The sequence below is a fragment of the Sus scrofa genome, chromosome 14, assembly GCF_054392235.1.
Source record: "Sus scrofa isolate SSC_HxYL_T2T_F1_AM1 chromosome 14, Sscrofa_HxYL_maternal_Yorkshire_Landrace_v2.0, whole genome shotgun sequence".
Taxonomy (NCBI): domain Eukaryota; kingdom Metazoa; phylum Chordata; class Mammalia; order Artiodactyla; family Suidae; genus Sus; species Sus scrofa.
In genome coordinates, this window is record NC_139396.1 from 32,539,743 (window position 1) to 32,556,382 (window position 16,640).

The window sequence follows — 16,640 nt, forward strand, 5'->3', positions numbered from 1 at the left end:
TGAGCTGTGGTGTAGGTCGCAGACGTGGCTCAGCTACTGCGTTGCTGTGGCTGTGTTGAAGGCCAGCAGCTACAGCTCTGATTCGACGGCTAGCCTGGGAACCTCCATATGCCATAGGAGCAGCCCTAAAAATGCAAAAAAAAAAAAGCAATAAAACAACAACAAAGAAAATTACCTCATTTTATCTTTGGGAGACTGTATTTTCCATAAGGAAAACATCAAGTATGTATTAAAATAACTGGTGTGCCTTATTTTTATCCCTTCTTCATTCTAATTTTCAATGCATGTCTTCAGGAGATCGCCTCCACCCCAATCAGAATATGTATCTACTTTATAATGAAATGGAAAAGATTCACTTTACAGAAATGATTTCAGCCGGCTACTGGAATGCAAGCAAGAAACCTCTGCACTGGGTCAGCTTCCTTGTCCCAGTCCTTTTACGCTCAACTCTATGGTGCTCCTTATACCAGCTTAGCCATTGCTTTTGCTTTTCTCTTTTTTTCCCCCCCATACCCAAATGAAAGCATGTAGAAGGTTAAAAAAAAAACAAAAAAACAGTATAAAGAGGACACAGCAGAGCCTTCAGATTCCAAGGCGGTTTACTGAGTTAGTGGCACACGGGAAATTTCTTCCTGTGATCAGCAAAGGCAGGTGTTAGCGTGCAGAATCCAGAGGGAGGAGAGGCTGGGTGGGGTCCGGAGGGCCTGGCGTCCAGGGCCTGGTCAGCTGGTGACACGCAGAGCTCTCTCTAGAGGCCTATGGCTCAACTCAGGGGGCAACTGGACGCAGATGCCCCCATCCTTAGAAACATGAGGTTCACCTCTCACTCCTCCCTGAAAGAAAAGGTGGGGAGGGAAGGTGAGGCCTGGTATCCACTGCGAGGCAGCAACCCCACTCCAGTTCTCATCAACTCAGAAAGAACATCCTCTGAAGGAAAAGGAAATTCCCAGTGACTTCCAGCTTCCTGCCTGGGCTCTGGCTGCAGAAGCAGTGATTCCCAGGCTGGGGCCTCTGCCCCGTTGTCGGCCTCCAGGGACATGCTGGCCCCTGAGCCCGCACACTCACCGGCTCCTTTGGCGGTACTGCTGTAGCGCTTCCTCCGCCACAGTCTCCATGAATTTAGGATCGGAGACTTCCTGCGGGATAATCAGAGTGATGGGGTAGGAATCAAAGAGCTTCACCACCACCTTAGTGAGGCCAGAGGGCACGCTGGGGTCGGAGCCGTGGGAATTCACCTAAAAGGGGACGAGCAAGAGAGATGAAATGATGATCAACACGGGCTCATTGGATGTCAGGCTTAATTCGGATCAGTTGACCCCTTTGCCTTTTACTAATGTTATTTATTCACTTATTTATTTTTTTGCTTTTTAGGGCCTTACCCGCTACATATGGAGGTTCCCAGGCTAGGGGTCAATCGGAGCTGTAGCCACCAGCCTACACCACAGCCACAGCAACACAGGATCCAAGCCATGTCTGCAACCTGCATCACAGCTCACTGAAATGCCAGATCCCCAACCCATTGAGCAAGGCCAGGGATCGAACCCACAACCTCATGGTTCCTAGTTGGATTCATTTATGCTGCACCATGAAGGGAACACCTTTTACGAATCCTAACGTCAGGACAACTCAGTGAACAGAAATGCCCTAACTCAGAGGCGGTGTAAATATCATCCATGAACGACCAGCCCAGGAGGAGCCCCAATGAGTAAAACATGGTTTCCAAGCCCCCGTGTTTCCAGTGCAGCGACTGGCCAGGCAGTGGTAGAAAGGAATTAGAGAAAGAAAAAACAAAGGTTCCCAGAGCTAGAGAGAAGCTTCTTATCACTGGAGAACAACGGACCAATTCATGAGCCACCCTCTGTGTGGCAGGGCAGCAAGGCAGCTTCGTGGAAAGGGCACCAACTCCACAGCTGGGCAGATAAGTTCAAGTGCCCAGGTGATCACCCCTGGGGTATGAGACCTTGGGCAACCTGCTGAACCTCTCACTTTCAGCCATTCCTCTCACTGGGCGATGAGGCTTCTATGCACCACCCCGTACCTGAAACTTTTGTTCCTGTCGTAGGACAAATGCTCAAGCAGAAACAGACGTGCCACTCTGAAATTCCCGTTGTGGCTCAGCAGTAACAAACCTAACTAATATCCCTGAGGATGCAGGCTCGATCCCTGGCCTTGCTCAGTGGGTTAAGGATCTGGTGTTGCCGTGAGCTGTGGTGTAGGTTGCAGATGTGGCTCAGATCTGGTGATGCTGTGCTTGTGGCTGAGGCTGATGACTACATTTCTGATAGGACCCCTAGCCTGGGAACCTGCATATGCTGTGCATGTGGCCAAAGGATCCAGTGCTGTCACAAGCTGTGGTGTGGATCACAGACACAGCTCGGATCCCATGTTGCTGTGGCTGTGTTATAGACTGGCAGCTACAGCTCTAATGAGCCCCCTAGCCTGGAAACTTCCATGTGCCTCAGATACAGCCCTAAAAAGAAAAAAAAAAAAAAAAAAAGCAACGTCAGAGGTGCCCCCCCCCTTTTTTTTTGTCTTTTGTCTTTTGTTGTTGTTGTTGTTGCTATTTCTTGGGCCGCTCCCGCGGCATATGGAGGTTCCCAGGCTAGGGGTCTAATCGGAACTGTAGCCACTGGCCTACGCCAGAGCCACAGCAACGCGGGATCCGAGCCGCCTCTGCAACCTACACCACAGCTCATGGCAACGCCGGATCGTTAACCCACTGAGCAAGGGCAGGGACCGAACCCGCAACCTCATGGTTCCTAGTCGGATTCGTTAACCACTGCGCCACGACGGGAACTCCTGAGGTGCCCCATTTAACACCTCCATCCTGTTATCCTGTTTTACCCCCAGGGGAGGATCACATGACCTGCAGACCATGCCTCGCGTGCCCAGGACAGACTCACCGTGGTGACCTGGAGATAGTAGCGGTCGTCATTCTGCGTGAGGTTGGCCAGCTGGGACACCCAGCTGAACTGCTCGTTGAGCTGCTTCAGCAGGGAGGACGTGTTAAGCATCTTCTGCTGGTAGGACTGGAGCAGCTGGTCGTAGAGCTTGCTGAACTTCTCCGCCATCTGCAGGGACGTGTACAGCTCCTGACGCAGCTGCATCTGAGAGGAATTGCTGGCCGAACAGTCTGTTGGGGGGATGAAAAATCCAAATGACAGAGATGCGAAGGGAGAGCTAAAAAGGGATGAAAGGAGTTCCCTGGTGGCCTAGTGGCTCATGAGGATCTGGTATTGTCACAGCTGTGGCACAGGTTTGATTCCTGGCCCAGGAACTTCTGCGTGCTGCGGGCAGGGCCAAAAATATTTTTTGAATAATAATATTAATGAAAAAATGTATACATAAAACGCATTGGAAAACACAAAGGGTAACCAGTTCGTGCACCCAGGACCTAAGGCAGAGCTACTCCAAGCTGTCCATAGAGTTCACTGTCGGCCCGAGATAAAACAGAGAGCTGGCCCCAGAGTGTAAAGTAGAACATGCTTCCTTCATCGAGAAAGTCCTGCTCTGGAAGACGACGCCAGCTGAACTGAACCGTGTCTCAGTGACATCGCTGATCTCTCTGGGTACAAGACCCTGTCTTCTTGGAGATGGGCAGGGGGGCACAGCCCAGGGCTCTGTGCCACGCAGACCTAGAGTTCTTCTTGCCCCCCTTCTCCCTCCACGAGTCATTTCTGCAACTGAGTGTTACTCGTAGCTGCCATCTATGTGGCCCCTGCAATTCCCAGACACCGCCAAGTGCTTGGGACAGCTGCAATCTCTAACAGTCAGATGGATTCTTTTTTTTTAGCTTTTGTCTTCTGAGGCCTATACCTGTGGCATATGGAGGTTCCCAAGCTAGGGGTCGGATTGGAGCTGTAGCTGCCGGCCTTCACCACAGCCACAGCTCGGGTTAGTGCTATCCCCAGGGGATACCTGACAAGGTCTGAACATATCTAGGTGTGTCACAACCAGGGTAGAGGTGGGAGGTTACTGGCATCCAGCAGGTGGAGACTAAAGATGCTACTAAACATCTTACAGAGCCCAGGATGGCCCCTGTGGCCAAAAATTATCTGGTCTGAAAAGCCAGTAGCATCGAGGTTGTGAAATTGATCTGGAGGTCCTGGCCGCGAATGCTCAAAGGGTTGCAAGCCCCTTAGATAAAAGGTCAGAAGGCTCCCCCCTTGTGGAAAAGAAAACAACTGTTTCAGGAAGCTGGGATCAGTGACCTTTAAGATCAGTGCCCGGGGCGCCAATCTGAGGCTGGAGCCTCTGTGACTCTGAGCCTCTCTTCCTCTGGCCCTAAAGTGACTTTCTTACAGTGAAGTATCACATTATCTCGCTCTTCAAACTACGATATTTTATGGGGTGAGCCCAAGAGGCTCAGTTGCATACTCGCCCCACTTCTTTATACATCAGCCTCTGACAGCACAAATATTTATTTTGCACTGGCTTCTAAATCACAGGAATGAGACTGAGAATATTTAACTAGACTCTGAAGGCCTAGGGGTGGGGGAGGACCCCAAAACTATTAAGTGAGAGTAAAGCCCCAAGGTGGATACTCTGCACAAGGGAAACAATTAACCCTTTGCAAGTGCAGACTGTTGCGGGGAGGGAAGTGCCCTGATGTTTTGACAGCTGTTATCTCCAGGTAGGAAGAATTTAGTCCCTGTGATAAAACAGAGGGAAACAGCAGAAGAGAGGTATTTTCTTTGCCTCAGGGACCAACAACCAGCTGGAATGTTGCTCCAAAGCTTGGGTACCACCAGGAGAGACCCCATTATTCAGCGAGGGGCTTCCTATAATCCTGGGCAGACAACCTAACCTTTCTCTGAGTTTCCTCCTCTATAAAATAGCAATGGTAACAGTAGCCATCTGGTTATTCTGGGGAAAAGAGTAAATGTTAGCGAAGTGTTTAGAAGAATACTTAGTAACAAGGGTAAGAGCTTGCTTCACAGAATCCATACTGTTTAAAATTTCATCATCTGCAGAAAAAAAAAAAAAAACCTGTCTACTAGGTTTGGTCCGAGGGAACAGACTAATGGGGAAATCAAAGGATGACAGTTTTTTGCTTTTTCTTTATCTTTTATGGCTGCACCTGTGGCACAGGGAAGTTCCCAGGCCAGAGGTTAAATCAGAGCCGCAGCTGCAGCCATGCTGGATCCTGTACCCACTGCACTGGGCTGGCCATTGAACCCATGCCTCCACAGCGATCCAAGACTCTGCAGTCAGACTCTTAACCCACTGCACCCCACTGTGGGAGCTCCAAAGGATGAAAGCTCTTTAGAGAAGCCTGGCAGCCCCTCCCACAGATTGCCTGTTTACCACGGGCTGGATGATGGGACAGGAATCTTGCATTCTGTCTCTTGACTTTGGGGACAACCCTGCATCTTAACCCCTGACCACCAACAAGGGCCCAAGCAGCTAGGGCGAAGGACCCCCCGGAGCCACAGCTAGAAAGCAGCAGAGCTGGCATTGGAACTGCCATCCATCTAACGCTGTAAAGGCAGCCCCAGTGAGGTGCTGGGGACCTGAGGACAGGGGAGAGCACCCGACTCACCCACTGACAAGATCTCCCGGCACTTCTCACACTGGTCCTTCATCCTCAGGCATCCCGTGGAGTTGTGGCGGATCTCCTTGCACACAGCTCGGTCATTGCTGTTTTCTGGAGACACACAGGGGAAGGGAGGGGTGTCACCCTGAGGGACCACACAGAGCAACATAGAGATGGGCCACCCGGACCTCTCTGAGCCCTCCTAGGCTACAGCTCTGTGGGAGGAGTGGGCTGGAATCTGGCTGTCTGCCTGCAGACACAGGGTCGGATCAGGGCCCCCTGCAGTGGGGCCAGCAGGTTTCCGGCACTTGCTGAGCTGGGTATGCCCCCCCATCTCCACCTGCTGCCACCTCGCCAGTCCCCTCTCCTGTCACTATGTTTCCTTAGCTGTTTGTACTTCTCCCTGGCATCATAACCCTTTGCTCTGCATTCTGTCTGGCTCATTTCTCTCCCCCTGGCCAGTCAGCAAGCCACTCAAAGGCAGGAATTGCGTCCCCCTTACCACCTCCTTATAACACAGCCCCCCCATGATGGATATGCAGTGAATGTTCAGTTCAATACCCACCCCCACCCCCCGTCTTTCCAATCATTTTCAAGCCAGACCCTGCTGCCAGTCAAAATGTAGCTTTTAGGAGATGGGCTGCCCAACAAGTGTCTGTGGGTTCCATGAAGGAAATCCCTTCTAAAAGTTTGGCTTTTCGTGTCCACAGTTGATAGAATCATTCATTCGAAAGATATTTACTCTGTGCCCATTCTCTACCAGGTCACAGCCACAAACAGCTTTCTTAAGCATGCCATGAGCTGATGATACACTTTGTCCCCACTATATGCATGGCGTCCAATAAAGCCACCTGAGTTCCCAAGACAAAGGGGGGTCTGGCACTCTAGAGGAAATAGTCAGTCCCACGGCTACCAGTCGCTGGAAGGAGCTTGGAAGACTCAAAAGAACACAAATGGCAAGTCTTCCAAGCAGGGGTAGGTGGGACCAGCCCCCGCCTTACCAGCTGTGACACCCGGGACACGTTCCCTCGACCCTGTCATAGCTTCCTCCCCATCAAATGGAGATGCTCCTGCCCTCACCAGGCTGCTGGGGGAACTGAGATGACACAGGCCAAGCCCTGGGGCACCGTTCTTAGCATCAAATGGGGAGCATCTCAATGAATGGTGAGGGTCCCACCCCATCCTTCTGACCTGGGACTCCCGCCTCAGGGAAGTGATAGGGAATTCTATGAAGGTGGGCATCCATGGCCTGCTGGGCCTGGTGGATCATGTCAAAGAAGGGCTGGAACATGTCATGGTAATTCAGGTCTGTGAACAGGGGGAAAGGCATGATGTTCCGGGCGAAGCGGGACTTGGGGTTGAAGAAGAGCGAGCCCCTGTGGGATGAGCCAAAGGGTGAGAAGAACTGAGTGTCGAAAGGCTCCCGGTTAAAGAAGCGGTCCTGGAAGAGCTCATCCATAATGTTGGACGCCCGGTTGAAGCTGTCCTCCATGATGTCCATCACGTGGCTCTGCTGGCGGTCGTTCTCCATCAGGGAGTCGATGCGGTCACCGTTGATCCAGAAGTAGAAGGGGGAGCTCTGGTTCAGGAACTCCTCGAGCTGCAACAGGGCATGGGGGCGTGTCAGGGGCAGCTCACCACCTGCCCAGTCTCCCGTGCCTCCCTCTTGTGACTCAGAGTCACAGCAGGTGGCCGAAGGTCCAGCTGGGCATGGCCCCCTGTCTTTCAACTATCAAGCCAATGCCCCTCCATCCTCCTGACCCTGATGGGGAATGAGCTTAGGAACTGCCAGGCCAAGAGGGTCACAGGCCCATCATATGAGACTAGCCTGACTTCTTTGGCCACTGGAAATCCCCACATCTGCTCAGCCAAGAGCCAACTCATATGACTTCAGGGAAGGGCAGAATCATGAGTCCCAACTGAACAAGGCCCACAGGGGAGGATGGGATTAATGTTAATGTACTAAAAATGATTAATTCCTTCTGTTTAAGTGGATACAGGGCTCTGCCATACCATGGAACCATTTGTTATGTTATGCAGCTAACAATTGATGGATGACTGCTTCTAAGATGGCAAATACCCAGAACAGGAGCTTTTCACGACTCCATATTACTGCACTCATACCAGACATTACCAACTGATCACAGGGCTCTGGGCCCCAATGCAGCCCAAACAAATCAATTGCATCTGGCATGGGAAATGAAGCTGTGATATTGTGACAATGCCAAATCCAGAACCCACTGAGCCACCAGGGAACTCCTCTAGCAAATGAATTGAATCCAAGCAGCCAGTCATGGGACCTCTAACCCACAGCACAGGTAACCACTGGACTCGTGCCTGGTGGCTGAAATTGGGGATGGGTGGCAGGGAGGTGTCTTGTGGGACTGAGCCCTTAACCTACGGCATCTGACACTGTTTCCAGGTAGACAGTGTCAGAACTGGGGTGAAGTGCAGGACACCGAACTGCTGGGGGAGGGCTGCTTGGTGGGGAGACCCCTCACACTGGGAACTGGGTTCAGAATCTAAGAAGCATATTTCACTCAGCTCGCCTCACTCCCCACCCAGAGCCTCGGCTGTTTGGGGGAGCTGGGGGAAGGGGGCCCCTTTTCCACCTGGTGGCCAACCAGTCCTGAGCCGCTCCTGCAGACACGCGCGTAGAACTTCATGCAGGTCTGTTTCAGGCAGGGCTTGCACTCTTCCCACAGGGCCATCATCGTCTCATTGCACAAGCCCTGGGATCCCTTCAGCTTTGTCTCAGTATCCCTGGTATCGTTCAGGGCATCCTTGGGGAGGACACAGGCTGGGTTAGCCACAGACACTGCAGGCTTCTCCTTCCCACAGCAGGTATGGTGCTGCTGGCCCCCGTTGCCAAGCCACACTGGTGCATTCCCTCCCCTGCTGTGGCTCACGCATTCCCACATCTGTGCACCTGGAATCCTGCAATTCCCACCCCACCTAGGTTTTTTTTTTTCTGTCTTTTGCCTTTTTAGGGCCGCACCCATGGCATAGGGGTCAAATTGGAGCTACAGCTGCCGGCTTAAACCATAGCCATAGCAACACCAGACGCAAGGCGCATCTGCAATCAGCACCATAATGACAGATCCTTAACCCACTGAGTAAGGCCAGGGATTGAACCTGCAACCTCATGGTTCTTGGATTCCTTTCTGCTACACCATGATTGGAATCCCCCCACCCCACCTAGTTTTAAACATCCTCTCATCTTCAAGATCCCACTGCTCCTTAGTCTTTTTTTTTTTAATTATTTTTTTTATGACCACACAGGAGGCATTATAGAAGTTCCAGGGCCAGGGACTGAATCTGAGATGCAGCTATGGCAACACCAAATCCTTTAACCCACTGCGCCAGGCTGGGGCTCAAACCCTCACCTCTCAAGCAACCTGAGCTGCTGCACTCAGATTCTTAACCCACTGTGCCACACAGGAACTCTGCTCCTTCATCTTTTCCAGCCCCTAGAGCCCATGTGGACATCTTTCTCTGATGTTGCACTTACAGTCTTTATCCCAGGATTTCCCTGTCACTAATATCTCACTTTCTAGTCTCAGCCTCTGGAATTTAAACGTCATTTTCCAGAGCTTCCCTGAATCTTATTTTTCTCTTGCAACCATGGTCTCCAGCATGCCACAGGCATAGGTAAGCTTCCGAAATCAAGGTCACAACCACTAGCAAAGCTCTCTAACATGACCAGACACATGACCCAATAATTCTACAAGAACCTATCCCAAGGAGTTCCTGCAGTAAAGAAAAATCCACATGCCTGAAGATATTTGTTGCAGTATTCTTGTATAGCAAAACAACAACAACAATGCTGGAATCAACCCAGATGCTCAAAACTAGGGGACAAGTTAAGCAAATTGTGGTACCTACAAGGGGTAAATAAGGACAGCATCACCAGGGATATCTGTGATGTTTTAAATATTATAATTAGCGTTGTTCATATTAAAAATTCAGGAGTTTGAGTATAGCTGCTGTCCGAAAAGGATAGAGGAGAAAAGTAGTAAGAAATAGATCAAATGTTAAGTGAATTGTCTTTAGGTTAAAGGGTTATGAAAAAACTTTTCCTCTCCTGCTTTTCTTTCTTTCTTTTTTTTTTTTTTTTTTTTTTTGTCTTTTTGCCATTTCTTGGGCCACTCCCACGGCATATGGAGGTTCCCAGGCTAGGGGTTGAATCAGAGCTGTAGCCACCAGCCTACACCAGAGCCACAGCAACTTGGGATCTGAGCCGAGTCTTCGACCTACACCACAGCTCATGGCAACACTGGATCCTTAACCCAATGAGCGAGGCCAGGGATCCAACTTGCAACCTCATGGTTCCTAGTTGGATTCGTTAACCACTGCACCACAATAGGAACTCCTCTCCTGCTTTTCTATGTGAAAATCTTGATACATGAGTAGCTTAGTTTTCAAAGAATTAAGTAGACCATCCACAGCAAAAGAAAAGCTACACTGTGACTGTCTGACCAGGAGGATTTGGGGGTATGTGAGATCGTCCCCTGCCCCATGTCCCTTGTCCCCGGCCCTCAGCTCTGCACACACCTCCTACTGGGCTGATTCACAGGCAGCAACTATTCTATCCTCTTACTTTCTTTCCAGTTCACATGCTCTTCCACTAAGAAGTCATAGGGTCTTTTTTCAAATTTGATGTGCTTTGTCATGGAACATGGATGGTCAAACATTGAACCTCAAGGAGAACTGTAAAAATTCAAGAGCAAGACTGGCTGCTTCTACATGGGCTCTAAAAGGATTCTTAGCGTATCGTGAGAACGAAGACTGATGCCAAGAAAGGGCCTTAAGCTTCAAAGAAAGTGAGAGCTCTGCTACAAACAGTTGGGGAGGAAAATAATGGATTCCTGGGTCACTTCGATTGGGAAAAAAACACTTGGGTTAAATGAAGTTCCATGTGTTTCTTTACTGAAGAACCTCTCCAAGTCTTTACAATGCTTTTACTCTATGTGTTGGGGATCACAAAGGTGACAGGTGGCCCCATCACAGCTTCTTTGTCATGGGGGAAGGTATGACTACGGGAGTAGGCTTTGAGGATACCCTTAAGGAGACTATTGATTTTTTAAAAAAATAAGCTGTTTATTGAATTGCAGAATTTTAGTTTTGTATGTTCACCAGGGACCTGGCTGTCTCTTTATGAAGTAGTCCAGAACTCTAGAAAGACATGGGCAGTGTGTGCCCACTGTACCCCCAAAGATACCCTGTACCCCTCCTAGACAAGATTCCTGAAGGTGGGGTGCCATCCCCCTCCTAACCCATGTCCGTGACAGACCCTACCCAAAGCCTGCCTTGGAGTTTGGTCATAATCAAGGTCTAGCAAAATCTACTGAAGTGAATCTTGGCAGCAGGCCCTGGGCCAGGCTGGTAACAAAACCAGATCCAAGATCTCACCCCTTGAAGCTTTCAAAAGCAAATAAACCTTCCCTGTTTGTTAACCACAGCCCCAGGATCAGCTGACACCGCCTGGAAGGACTGTGGGTTGCCATGGCAACCTGGCTGACAACCTGGCAGGCCATCCAGAGGAGCGACAGCCAGTCCCTCCCCCCTGCACAGAGGGTGGGGGGGGCACCTGGCTCTTCCTCACCTCTTTCTTCTTCTTGGCTTCCTCCAGGGAGCTGAGCAGTGATTTGCGCTCTTCATTTGATTGTTCTATTAGGGTCTTTATCTGTTTCACCTCCTTGAGGGCATTTTTAATTTCTTTATTAACGTACTTACTCCCCTCGGTGGACATTTCTGCAAGAAAAGCGCAAGGGAGGTAGATGGGGTGAGAGGAAGGAATGGTGCTGGGGATATAAGCCTGGAACCAGCTGGAAGGGTCAGAAAGGCCAGTGGGTCTAGGGGCTGCCAAGCCTAGGAGCCCCTGACAGGCAGCCTTCGGGCCCAGCCTCTGCCAACCCAAGTTCCATCACAGGGCTCACTGCAGACCCAGGACCGAGGAGCATCCATTACACCCCACCCTGCTCAGAAACACCAACCATCAGAGAGACACACCCCAGAGGAGAGACAACCCAGGCCACCTCCAGGGCTCTGGAGAAGCAGCCTAATTGGCTGCCGAAGAAAATTTTCAAGGGTAACTGCTTAAGCATGAAAATGTAAATATTATTACTTTGGATACAAGTCTTTCTGGACTTGAGTTTAAGCACGCATGTGTTCTTCTTTGTTCCAATGCATGGTGTCAGGAGACGGGGACAGGAAGCACTGTGGATTAACAACACCATTCCTCGAGGGGACTGTGATCAGACACAGCAGGGTGACAAATGCAATGAGACAGTGTCAATGAACTTCCGAAAATAACAGCCAATACGTTTCTGATCTTGAGCCAGGAGCTGAGCTGAACGCTTCTCTCTCTCTCTTTTTTTTTTTTTTTTTTTTGCGCCACACCCACAGCATATGAAAGTTCCCAGGCTAGGGGGCAAATTGGAGCTGTAGCTGCCGGCCTATGCCACAGCCGCAGCAATGCCAGATCTGAGCTGTGTCTGTGGCTTACACCACATCTCATGGCAATGCCAGATCCTTAACACACAGCAAAGCCAGGGATCAAACCCTCGTCTTCATGCATACTGGTCGGATTCGTTACCACTGAGCCATGACAGGAACTCCTAAGCTGAACACTTCTTATGCATTTTATTTAACATGCCCATCTGTCCTCACCCCACAGCACCAATGAGGAGAAAGAGATCAAGACACTCACCCAAGATCAGACAGCTGGGGAGGGTGGAGCCAGACACCCACCCAGAACTGATCTCAGGGTTTTTAACTACTGCCCTGCAGTGGTCAGCTGCTAGGACAGAGTGGGGAGGAGGGAATTTAGGTTTCAGGAAAGGTCTGGAAAAAGAGGGGACCACCAGCGGGGCTCTGCAGGATGTCAGTTCCCCTCTCCTGAATCCAGGGCACTGGTTTCCTAGGTGGAAAGGGATGGATACAGGGAACAAGTGCTCCGGCAACTCAGAAGCGTCAGGCCACAGAGGCGCCAAGGGTCCAGGCTTCATGGGGTTTCATGGAGGAGGCGTGGGTGCCAGGCTCGGAGGGAAACAGACCAGTGAGGTGCAGCAGCCAGAAAGGGCTTGAGAACAACCTGAAACTGCCTTGAAGCCAAGCTGACAGCAAAGCCCAGGCTGGCGAGGGAGGCCTCAGCAAGGCTGGGGCAGAGCAGGTGCGACGGGATGCACAGGAGGGAGAAAGGTGCTCTCTAACCCTGGGACCCGGGACGGGGAGGGAGCATGTGAGGAGGCGCACAGGCTCACTTACCCTGGAGCTCTTTGTCGGAGATGGCCTTGTCCCCCAGCACCCAGGGGCCATTCTCCCAGGTCAGCAGCAGCCCCACCAAGAGCAGCAGAGTCTTCATCTCGCCTGCTTCTCCAGTTCTGGAATTCTAGCACGCCTCTGTTTGTAGAGAACAAGGGACTGTCATGGTAACAGCCAGGCAGCCTGGGGGGTTTCCGCTCTAGCCTGTTGCCTGCAGTGGCTTCGGCTTCCCAGGCGCCCAGCAGAGGCCTTGCCCTCGGCTACCCCCTCAGCTGGCACCACTGCCCTTTATCTGGGGAAGTGACAAGAAAGGCTCAGGCTTGCCACGGACAAGTGGAAGGAGTAGATAGAGGCAGGAACCACGGGACAGCAGCCTAATATAAGAACTCCAGAGTCACAGCCACCAGGCTCAGGTCCAAGCTGCCCTCCCCCTGTCCCCCTCCTCCTCCTCCCCCTTTTCCTCGTTCTCCTCCCTTTACCCTTAATAGCTGACTAAGCCTGAGCAAGGCACAATACTGTCTGCATCCAGGCAGGGCATCTATCTGCTGATACCTGCTCACATCAAACAAACTCTGAAAACACCTCTCTTGGGTCACTCATCTGGCCTCTCCCGTCCTCCCCCTGCCAAAGTGGGGACTACAGTCCAGAGTGCAGACAGTCCAGGCCGCTGCTGTGTGCATCACCCATCCTGCCCCAGCAGACATCACCAATCAATCACAGCAGTTCCTCCCCCCAACCCCCTGCCTGCCTCTAAGCCTCAACACCTCCTGAAACTGCTTTTTCAGGGTCTGAGGCAGTGAGGACCTCAGACCTCTGGGTTAGCACATTCTAAGCCCACAGCAGGGTGTCTGCCAAGGTCCTCCCACCACCACTCGGCCAGCTGCCCTGAGCTCTGGACCAGCTGGTCTTACACAATGGACCCTTTCCCAGAAGCTGAAGCTGTTGCAAAACAGAACCCCCGTGCCCTGCACCTCCTCCCCAGAACCGCTAATCTGAACTCGCCCACTTCCCCGAACAGAATGGGAAGGGGGTCTCTCCTTCCTGAGATGGTGCACATCCAGAAGCTGCTCTCAGCTTGGCAGGCCCCCCTGGACCCTCGGGAGCACATTCATAAAGCAAACCTCTCCTGAGACATCATTAGCAAAGCAGCCGAGCTGTGGTTCTCAAGCAGCGTGGGAGAAGAGGGCGGGGTCACCACCTTCCCCAGAGATGGTGAGTGGGTGGTGGAGCCAGGCGCTAATTCAGGTGTCTCGGCTCTGCCCCAGCTGCTCACTGAGGCCTGAAACGCCTGGAGCAGGGACAGAGCCTTTGTCACACCAGAGAGAGAAAGCCAGCAAGAAACACCCCTCCAGTGGAGGCCCCTGATGGCGATGATTTCTGAGAAATCCATACATAAGCCTCTGATACCAGAAGACAGGGCATTGGGTCCTGAGAGGAAGGGAGGCAGGGCGGCCAAAGGCAAGAGCCCTTCATGAGGAGTCTGGAAAGCAGTGGTCAGCGTAGGATCTCCCACCAGGACTGGGACCACGGGAGCCACAGAGCTGCAAGCTGGGAAAGAAACCAGTCTCCTGTCCAATCCCTCCCCCTTGGAGGGGAAGCCAAACCCACAGACAGGATGGGGCTTCCCAAAGCCTGCAGCAAGTATGTGGCAGCCCCAGGATGAGGACCCAGCTCTCCCAATCCCCAGGCCAGTGTCCTTTCCTTAACACCAAGTCATTTAACTCTGAGTCTCAGTTTCTTCATCTGTAAAATGGACTTAATACAGACCTCAGAGATGCAAAGGGTCTAATGTGACCAGAGGAAACTGTGACTCCTTCAAAATTGGTCAACATTGGACCATTCGCGGGCATTGGCATTATCTATTGGGGAAGTGGCATCTTTGCAGAGGGACAGAACAGAAGCAGGCCCTCAAAGGCCACCTGCGGTCCCTCCCTGACTCTGTGGCTTTTCCTTAGTGAAATGATTGGCTCCTTTAAACTACCTACGAATTACCCAGGAGTCTCATTATAATGCGGATTCTGATTCAGAGTCTGCTTGCAGGTGATATTGATACTAGTCCAAGGACAGAGGGAGAACAGCGGCTGAGCAGCCAGACTGCCAGCCCTTTGCACAGACTCCCCTCCCCTCCCGGCTCCTGGCTGCCAACTGGTCTGATTGAACAAGCATCGCCCTCCTCCACCCCCTTCCAAAGCCATCCTTTCCCAGGCACTACAAGGCAGCTTCTTTCCCCCTGAGAAAGCCATGGGGAGGATGGTCACGCAGCTAATAAGCTGGGATTTAAAGCCTAGAGCCCAAGCTCCTCTCCCACCTCCCCAAATGTGGAAAACTCAACCAAAAAGAAAAAGGAGAAAGTAATTCCCCTGTAATTCACACCATTGAGAGGCAAACATTAGCGCTGTGGTCTATTTCCTTCTATGTTCTATGCTTTTGCATATAATCAGATACTTTACATCCATTATCTGCACAAATTCTCCAAAAGCACACTTCTGTGCCTGTGTAAATAGTCCTTTTTCTGACTACTTTATTTTGCCATCCCACAAGGCTGGGCATTTAAATCGTCTCTAATTTCCTACTGTTGTTATAATGAACGCTCTCTTGAGCATCCTTTTATAGTATCTGTATTTACTCTTAAATTCCTAACTTCACTCTTAATAATAATAATCAGCCCCCCCCTTTTTTTTTTCTTTAGGTCAAGAAATTCTGGAAGGTCAAGGCTCGGATTCTAATTCCAATTTCGATACCTCTTCCCTCTTTATCTTTGGATAAACGGTCCTAAACCTCTCCTGGTCTCAGATTATTATCTATAAAATGAGACAGTTGAATCAGATGTCGAAGTCTGATGGAGGTTGTGTGACGTTTCTCTGATGTACCTTGGTGCATTAGGAAGCAGAGAGAATAGGATTTAAGTGGTTATAACATATTCGTAAAGCAAAACGTCATACTTCTAAACACACTATTCAGAGAACTGGAGAATTCTGAAGCAAACAAGATGACTCATGCACACAGGCAGACAACCACCCCTGGAGATGGGTACCTTTCCACACAAGATGCTGCAAGAAGGCTCTAAGAGCTCGCTAGAGCCCTCCAAGTCCCGGTTTCCACACCTTTTCAAAAGGAGGATCATTACACCTGTCTTCTGTATCCCTACAGAATTACGGTTGGAGCTAATGAACAAAGGGCTTCCTGAGTCCCTGCCTGTACGCTGACTCCAGCAATTGGGTCCCCGGCTCGGCTGCCTGGTGATGGGGCTTCGGCCACCTCCCTTCCCTGAATCCCCTGACTCCATCCAAAGCGCCCCACTGACACCCTGTGACTACCAGCGATCCTCCTCTCCCTGCCTGGCTGCCACCCGCGCCCGCTCATCGGTCCCGGAGGAGCCCTGCGCAGGAGCAGGAAAGGTGGGGACATCTCACCAGTCAGCGGTGCCCGCGCGCTCCTCTGGCGACTCCGCGTGATGAACACAGTGAGGCGCCCGTATTTATAGCGCTCTGCTGGGTATACACCCACTTTGGGGCTGGCTGCAAACCTGCATGACTCACGCCCAAAGAATGCCGTAGAAAGCACCGGGGAGCTTTCTGGAAGCCGGCGCGGGAGGGGGTCAGAAGGTGCGGGGGGGTTGGGGGGGGCAGAGGGGGATGTCGGATGCAACACCCGGCGGGGGGCGCGGGGAGGCGCATCCGCACTGCAAAAGGCTACAGCGAAGACCGTGGGACGCCGCTCCCCGCAGACTGAGAGCTGGCCACCGCGCCCCCAGGAGGGGAGAGCCTGAATTAACATGCACAGCCGGCGCCCCGCGTGGCAGGGGTGGAGGGGTCCTCGTGTCCCTGGCGGGATCCTA

The 16,640-nt window shown here is 51.6% G+C and overlaps 1 protein-coding gene across 2 annotated transcripts; it reads right to left on the minus strand.

Moving 5' to 3' along the window:
* Nucleotides 1-576: 576 nt before the first annotated feature.
* On the minus strand, nt 577-16,255 carry CLU (clusterin). 2 transcript variants are annotated; one of them, XM_021072081.2, is made up of 9 exons: nt 16,216-16,255; nt 12,806-12,940; nt 11,142-11,290; nt 8,149-8,319; nt 6,728-7,136; nt 5,543-5,647; nt 2,904-3,133; nt 1,066-1,235; nt 582-833 (listed from the first exon to the last, which is right to left on the minus strand). In XM_021072081.2, exons 2-9 carry the CDS (start codon nt 12,900-12,902, stop codon nt 824-826), a joined length of 1,341 nt encoding a protein of 446 aa, XP_020927740.1. In that variant the 5' UTR covers nt 12,903-12,940; nt 16,216-16,255; the 3' UTR covers nt 582-823.
* Nucleotides 16,256-16,640: the final 385 nt, after the last annotated feature.

What these genes read in the sequence shown, in the direction of transcription:
- CLU (XM_021072081.2), bottom strand. Translation starts at nt 12,902, where the DNA reads ATGAAGACTCTGCTGCTCTTGGTGGGGCTGCTGCTGACCTGGGAGAAT. An exon ending in CAGGACTGGTTGGCCACCAG is followed by an intron (nt 7,137 to 8,148) that starts GTGGAAAAGGGG and finishes GCCCTGTTGCAG; the next exon opens with CTCGAGGAGTTCCTGAACCA. An exon ending in ACTATCTCCAGGTCACCACG is followed by an intron (nt 1,236 to 2,903) that starts GTGAGTCTGTCC and finishes GTCCCCTTTTAG; the next exon opens with GTGAATTCCCACGGCTCCGA.